The sequence below is a fragment of the Oryza sativa genome, chromosome 2 (genome assembly GCF_034140825.1).
Source record: "Oryza sativa Japonica Group chromosome 2, ASM3414082v1".
NCBI classification, from domain to species: domain Eukaryota; kingdom Viridiplantae; phylum Streptophyta; class Magnoliopsida; order Poales; family Poaceae; genus Oryza; species Oryza sativa.
In genome coordinates, this window is record NC_089036.1 from 494,850 (window position 1) to 502,644 (window position 7,795).

General features: G+C 50.7%; 2 protein-coding genes and 1 long non-coding RNA gene across 3 annotated transcripts; 2 read left to right on the top strand and 1 right to left on the bottom strand.

Moving 5' to 3' along the window:
- The first annotated feature begins 514 nt into the window (after positions 1-514).
- On the top strand, positions 515-2,288 carry LOC4328033 (cytochrome P450 89A2). Its single transcript, XM_015767935.3, has one exon. It carries the CDS (start codon positions 613-615, stop codon positions 2,125-2,127), a length of 1,515 nt encoding a protein of 504 aa, XP_015623421.1. The 5' UTR covers positions 515-612; the 3' UTR covers positions 2,128-2,288.
- An 817-nt stretch (positions 2,289-3,105) lies between these two features.
- Positions 3,106-4,463, top strand: LOC9271388 (uncharacterized). Its single transcript, XM_015769577.3, has one exon. The coding sequence runs from the start codon at positions 3,122-3,124 to the stop codon at positions 4,262-4,264; it is 1,143 nt and encodes a 380-aa protein (XP_015625063.1). The 5' UTR covers positions 3,106-3,121; the 3' UTR covers positions 4,265-4,463.
- Positions 4,464-5,234: 771 nt separating this feature from the next.
- On the bottom strand, positions 5,235-6,132 carry LOC107280088 (uncharacterized). Its single transcript, XR_001543140.3, has 2 exons — positions 5,927-6,132; positions 5,235-5,673 (listed from the first exon to the last, which is right to left on the bottom strand). It is a non-coding gene; the product is annotated as an uncharacterized lncRNA (long non-coding RNA).
- Between the last annotated feature and the right edge of the window lie 1,663 nt (positions 6,133-7,795).

Sequence of the window (7,795 nt, forward strand, 5' to 3'; positions counted from 1 at the left end):
TGATGTACTAGGAGTAGGACGTGCTGTGCAGTGTACAGTACACCGTCAATCCCTACCCTGTTGCTCACATGGACCTTTTGGATTCTCGACTGCATGCATACATACAAAACTGTCACTCTTAACTAATTGTTGTTTGTGTAGGGTATGGATGTCAAACTCAACTATTGTTGTTTGCGTAGGGTATGGAGGATATAGTATATAACTGGATTTTTAAAAATAAGATCGAACGTGGCAATTCCATTAACAACCAAACAAAGGTGAAGAGGTCATGGGCTAACTAACTGTGTGAATAGTCAACGTAGAGACTTATCGAAACCACCAAAGCTAAGCCAGAGAATAAAAAAGCTCAACGCGCACTCTTGTTTTGTTTGCTTTGCGTACGTAAGAAAGGAAAAAAAAAAACCTTGACAAAAACACATGATGGATAAGACTAGATGGAATAATATTATATTATTGCCTCAAGTATAAATAAAAGTCATTACGGACTTTTTACTAGTACTGCTATTCCAAAATAATATCCACAAGGTAAAGTTAGAATATGAGGAGAGTTAGTACTTAGTCTTGGAGGAAATTAAGCTAAGCAAGGGTACCAGCAGCAACGCCAAGCCAACAATGGAGGAGACCTGGCTCTTCCTCCTCTTCTCCATCTCGCTCGTCGCCGTCTTGCTCGCCACCGCTCGCCGCCGCCGCTCTAGCAGCATCAAGGCGCGCCTCCCTCCCGGGCCGTCGCCGCTGCTCTTCCTCGCCAAGTTCCTCCGCCTCCGCCGCTCCATCTTCGACCTCGGCCCGCTCCTCCGCGACCTGCACGCGCGCCACGGCCCCGTCATCTCCATCCGCCTCTTCGGCACCACCCTCGTCTTCGTCGCCGACCGCCGCCTCGCCCACCGCGCACTCGTCCAGGGCGGCTCCACCTTCGCCGACCGCCCGCCGCTCCCGGAGCTCGGCCGCCTCTTCACCTCCGACACCCGCGACATCAACTCCTCCCCGTACGGCCCCTACTGGCGCCTCGTCCGCCGCAACCTCGCCTCCGAGGCGCTCAGCCCGGCCCGCGTCGCGCTCTTCGCGCCGGCGAGGCGGCGCGCGCGCGACGTGCTCGTCCGCGGCCTCCGCGACCGCGGCGGCGACGGCTCCCGGCCCGTCGAGCTGAGGCCGTTGCTCCGGCGCGCCATGTTCGAGCTGCTCCTGTACATGAGCCTCGGCGCCAGGCTTGCCCCGGAGGCGCTCGAGGAGGTCGAGCGGCTGGAGCTATGGATGCTCCGCGCCTTCACCAGCTTCCCCGTCTTCTCCTTCTTCCCGGCGATCACCAAGAGGCTCTTCCGCAACCAGTGGGCCGCTCACGTGGCCGTTCGCCGGAGGGTGGGCGAGATATACGTCCCGCTGATCAACGCCAGGCGCGCCGGAGACGGAGACGGCGACGACCCACCCTGCTACACGGACTCCCTCCTCCAGCTGCGCGTGGCCGAGGAAGGCGACCGGCCGCTGACGGACGACGAGATCATCGCGCTCTGCTCCGAGTTCCTCAACGCCGGCACCGACACGACGGTGACGTTGGTGGAGTGGATCATGGCCGAGCTTGTGAACCGCCCCGACATCCAGGCCAAGGTCCACGACGAGGTGAGACGCCGGCCGGAGCTAACCGAGGCAGACCTGCAGGCGATGCCGTACCTCAAGGCCGTGGTGCTGGAGGGCCTCCGGCTGCACCCGCCGGCGCAGTTCCTGCTGCCGCACGGCGTGCAGAGCGACGCGGAGGTCGGCGGCTACGTGGTGCCCAGGGGCGCGGAGCTGAACGTGTGGGTGGCGGAGTTGGGGCGGGACGAGGTGGTGTGGACGGCGGCGAGGGAGTTCATGCCGGAGAGGTTCATGGACGGCGGCGAGGTGGAGGTGGACGTGACGGGGAGCAGGGAGATAACGATGATGCCGTTCGGCGTGGGGCGGCGGATGTGCCCCGGGTACACGGTGGGGACGCTGCACGCGGAGTACCTGGTGGGGAGCCTGGTGAGGGAGCTGGAGTGGCTGCCGGAGACGGAGGGGGAGGCGGCGGACATGGCGGAGGAGCTGGATTTCACCACCGTCATGAAGCACCCGCTCCGTGCTCGCGTCCTCCCAAGGCCCTCCTCCCTCTACTAATCGTGCTTCCATGGATGAATCATGCATGAAGAATAACATGCCAATCGATAGTTTTGTGATGGTTGTAAAAGCATGTGTAGTTTTATGATACGTACTTTATGTTTAAATATGTGTAATACTGTTGATTTTTGAAATAATATTTCATCATTGTCTTATTTAAATATTTAGGGTAAATATAAAAAAACATAAATCATGTTTAAATTATAGGGTACACATAAGTTGTAATAATATGAATGACACATGCATGTTTTTTGTTTTGTAAAATGAATGGTGAATCGTCATATGAGTCAACCGCAGCGAGACGTACGCGGTGATTTCGTGAATCTCAAGATATACCAGTTGAGTCTTTGATGGTGCTTATAAAGAAAGAGTGTGCATATGTGTATCCATCTTATGTTTGTACTATCATTCAAAAAAACAATAACCATGAAAAACTCAATTCATCACCCAAGGGGATATCCCCTTATTTTCGCATGTCACTTAAAAAGTCATCAAAAAATATGAAAAAAAATAGTAAGATAAATCAATATGTAATATGTCACTTCACAGACATACAAATACAAATTCAACTTATACAAGTAGAAACAAAAATAACAAATTTGTGAATTTTTGTTTCGAATTGTATAAGTCAAATTTAAAATCGCAGGTTGCGAAAAGATATATCATACATTGATATATCATATATTGATATATCCTGATATGTTTTTTATAATTTTTTTTGAACGACATGTAGAAAACGAGAAAATATTCCCTCGAGGGACAAAATTCCACTTCCTATGATATACTAACAATATACGTTTGAAAACGGAACGGTGAAATAATTCATTGTAGAGGAAAATATATAGATGAAATAATTGCCTGCGGAAAAATACTTTGGGCTTTGATGGGCCCGTGGTTTTTCCTCGTTCAGTCGGTTGTGTTTTATCGTATTTTCCCCTGAATTCTTGTTGTGTAAAGGAAAAAAACAAACAAAAAAAAACCATTGTAGAAGCAGATGCGGCGGTTTGTGAATTTGGTGGTGGACAACGCCGGCGGCGGCGGCGCGACGGCGTACAAGCTGTACCGTGTCGCTGCATCGGCCCTCTTTTCATCTCCACCACGTCGGCAAGCAGCCAACGTACTCGATCCGGATGACGTGGAGGACGCCGCCGGCGGCCTGCCTCCTCCGGCCATCACCTTCCACCCCTCCTCATTGTCCGTCGGCCCTGGCAACGTCGATTTCTTGCGCCTCTCCGGCGACGACAGCCTTCTCGCCCTCGACGTCGACGGCCGCGGTCTGCTCTACAACGCCGCCTCCGCCGCCGTCCGCTACATGCCCGACCCGTGCAAGCCCAAGATGGAGCCAATCTCCTTCACCACCGCCGGCGATAGCTGCCTCTACGTCATCGAGAGGGTGCCCTTCTCCGGTAACCCCGGCTGCTTCGAGGCTCTCACCTACGGCCTACTCCCCGACGACGACGACTCACTGTCCTCCAGGATGGGCTGGTACTGGCGGTCTCTTCCGCCGCCTCCTTTCGCCAAGGTTGGCTACGACGGCGACATCCACCGCCACCGCCATCGCCGAGAGTACGACATCACCGCCTCCGCGGTGGTGAACGAGACGGAGCTGTGGGTGACGGCGCACGGAGCCGGGACCTTCTCGTTCGACACGCAGGCTGGGGAGTGGAGGGCGCGCGGCGAATGGCGGATGCCGTTCATGGGGCGCGGCGAGTACGTGGAGGAGCACGGCGGATGGTTCGGGCTCTCCTCCACGCCGGTGAAGGGGCTGCACCTCTGCTCCTGCCGTCTCTGTTCCTACGATGTGCCGGTGGTCAGGCGCTGGTTGGATGGCCTAGACCGGCTGCCGGCGGCGGCGCCGCCCAAGCGATCGTTTCTGATGGAGGCCTACGCCGTGCACCTCGGCTCCGGTAGGTTCTGCATCGCCAGGTTCATGGAAGAGGAGGAGGAGGAGAAGGACAACATCTCACTTCATCCATTCTTCCGCGTCGCCGGCGAAAAAAGCAAGAACGACAGGTTCTTGCTTCTCACCGGCGTTGATGTGGTGGGCAGTGACGGCGCCGCCGTCGTCGTGCACAAATCTATACGCTACAAATTCCAAAACGGCGATTTCGTTTGTGGTTACTCTCGACTCTTTTAATTTACTTACACCTCTCTCCGGTAAAACTACCCAGTATATTTCCCTTTTCCTTTTCATTTCGAGCGAGATTACAATAATAATCTTCTTCGTTTGTAATAGAGTAATAATCGAAATGCTGTATATGCTCCATTCGGCCTTTCGTTTATATTACCAACAGACAAGGAATTCACAGCCTTATTAAGAGGCTGTCCTCTTATTATATATGCTCCTTCATTCTGGAAAATGAAAACTTTTTTCTTTGCTAGTTCGACCGAAGGATTGACCGACCAAATTTTATTAAGAGAGAAAAGGGGTTATAATTGTTTAACATTAAGCTGTCAAGGCAAAGTGGCAACCAAACCAGTCATCACCCGAAAAGAAAAAGGGAAAACAGAACAGGGGCCAACTAATCACATTTCCCAAAAAAAAAAATCTTGCTTCCTTCTAATGATATGATGATTTCCTCTTACTGTACTACAATTTGGCTGATGCTATTTTAATACTACTTCCATATTTTAATGTATGATGCTGTTGACTTTTTTTCAATGTTTGATCATTCGTCTTATTAAAAAAATTGTGTAAATATCATTTATTTTATTGTGACTTGATTCGTTATCAAATGTTCTTTAAACATGACATAAGTATTTTCATATTTACCCAAAAATTTTAAATAAAACGAATAATCAAACGTTAGTCAAAAAGACAACGGCGTCATACATTAAAATACGGAGGGAGTAACAATTAAGGCAAGGTGTTGTAAAATTTGGGCATAATAAGATGATATATCTTCCTTAGCAGTTAGCACAGCAACAACATCCCAAAGGTGAAATGTTTTTGACCGGAGTGATGCACCTGCAACAGATATTCCAAATAGATTCTCTCTACAAAATTAAATTTATTCAACTAGTTCCCTCTCATTGCGCGCCTGCCTGATGTGTTGTTCATTGTATCTCGAAAATCATAGTTGCAGCAGAGCAGAAAAAAAAAATCATTTGCAGCATCAGTAATCCGTGGTTATTATTATTAATTGCTCACATCACATCCGGTGGCTCATGATCCAGCCAACATATATATGTACTCCAACTATAAATGGGAGTAGATGAGATTGGTACCTGCAGTGCAGGTATGTGTGTGTGTATATAGACGCGAGCAAATGAGCAATATATATAGATGGATGAATGATGATCATGGCATGCCGGCGGCGTGATCGTGATCGTGATCGTGATCGATGGCGAGGTGAGTGGAGGAGGAGGAGGAGGGCGGCGGCTGGTCGTCGTCCTCGTGGCAGCAGAGGCAGAGCATGCCGCCCAGGAAGCCGAGCTGCTTGCAGCAGGCGTTGCACTTGCCTCTCTTGTAGCACACCCCCTAGCACTTGTAGATTGGGTAGTTGCACGTCTCCGCCTCCGCCGCCCACTGCATCATCGCACCATCTGCATTTCCATTTCTAAATCCCATCTTATTTCTTTTCTTTCTTTTCATTTTTCTAGCTAGCTATAGCTGTTTGCATTTGCAATAATAATAGTATTTTCCATCTTCTTCTTTTATTGCTGCATGTATATGCATTCATGCTAACTTGATAACTTAAACTAATAGTCAAGCATTGAACAGGCTAACTGAAACTAATAGTTAAGCACTGAGGAGGAGGAGGGAGGAGCTAGATAATTAGTAATTAAGATGACTCACGCGAGGCGATGAGGACGGTCACTAGGAACAGCGCCACCACCGGCTTCATCTTCACAGTCATCCTACTCGTACGCCTCAATGCTCACTCGCTATCTAGCTGCCTGGCCTCTTATATACTACTCGTTGCAAGCCTGCAGCTAGCTTTTGACATGGCAGCCCATAAAATTATGCTCCAGAGTTAATTAACATCGTCCTTCCCATTGTAATTACAATAATAGGCTTAAGTAATTGTTTTTCACTTTTTTCTTCTTTTCTTCCCAAACCCCCTTCTTTTCTTTGTTTTGCCTTTTGTGTAAATTTTATTCCTCTTAATACAAAAGTGCGCAATCCTTTTACGTATTCCAAAAAAAAAATTAAATCGTCTTGCTGGGGGTAGCTAGCTGTCGTCTCCTCGTGCTTGCTTGCAAGTTACTAGTATTAGGAGTTTCTGATTATCTAGCATTAGCCTGCTTTAAGTAATGCGATCAATAGTATTGTGCGACTACTATCTTAATTGAGATCGAGACAAGCATCCAGTTCGTTCATCATTGATCTCTTGCAAATCGATCTGGTACATGTCTATGTCATTGCTCTTAATCTGCCTCAATGACTCAATATGGCTAGCTCTTAATCTCAGCTCGATTATGTCATCGAACAATTCAAGCACTTATCTTGCCATATATACCGAGACCTGATATGTGATAGATGGACAAATTTTGAATGTCTTGTTCGATGCACAACATTTGGAGATGATGCGTGCGATTTCGAAGCTGGGACAGAATTTGTGAAGACCAAGAAAATGACAACTCAATCACAACAAACCAACCACCGCCCAGGCAGATCGCATTCAGAGCATGAGTAAATAAATTTCAAGTCTCCCTGTTCTTTTCAGAAGAATACATGTCCGAATGTGGTATAATTAAGCCTGCTAATGGGTTAAAATCCAGGCCGCATCCACCCCAATCCACCTCCTCTGCAACCACTCCACCAAACCAGTCCGCTCCACTTTCTCATCTCTAACATCCAAATTAATCCAACCCGCAGGATGTTTGAAACCAACCCAACCCAAACCATTGTAGCTAAGTGGATTGAATCCATTTCAAACCCATGGACTGAGACCACATGAAACCGCCGCCGCCGCCGGCGGAGGAACATTGACGCAAACCCAACGAACGCATGCAACGGTAGTAGCTTGTCGTCGTGCTCGATCCGTGGCCGCGCGAGCCCGCCATGTCCAGAGACTGCGTGATGAGTGAGCAGCTGGCCTGTTCGACGCACACGACAATGGCTGCCCGCCGCCGTGCTCGTGGCCGCCCGCCGCCGTGCTCGCATCCATGGCCGACGCGCACAACAACGGCGGGACGGAGCTACTTCACGACACGGAGGTGCGCGGCGAGCTTCTTCTCCCGCCGGTAAGGAATAGTAGCCGATGAACCTGACCTCCATTGTCGCCAAGCTGAGCTCGAAGAGACAGCCATGGTACAGCCGGAAGAGCACCGCGCCGCTGCTCTTGGCGAAGCACTCGAGCCGGACCTCCTCGTCCACTGTCAATGGCGGCGGCATCTCCTCCGGCGCGGCTGACTCCACCACCCTCGCCAGGTCCACCGCGGCGCGGCACGTCCACCTCGCCGCGCCGTCGTCCTTCGACAACGACGACGACAGCGGCCGCCTCGCTGCGCTGTCGTCCTTCGACGACAACGATCGATATCTCGTGGCGCCTCGCCACGGCCAGGCCGAGCGTCCCGTCCGGCTACGACACGAGGAGCATCTCCACGCTCGGCTTGGCGACGCGTTCGAGGTTCGAGGGATGAGGGAGTTTGATCTGCGCCGACGGCGATGACCTGTCGAGGCGGAGCGCGGGGGCATAGCAGCCGAGCTCCGCGGCGTTCG

Bases quoted from the DNA above. Each gene is read 5' to 3' on its own strand.
- LOC4328033 (XM_015767935.3), top strand. From the start codon at position 613: ATGGAGGAGACCTGGCTCTTCCTCCTCTTCTCCATCTCGCTCGTCGCC.
- LOC9271388 (XM_015769577.3), top strand. From the start codon at position 3,122: ATGCGGCGGTTTGTGAATTTGGTGGTGGACAACGCCGGCGGCGGCGGC.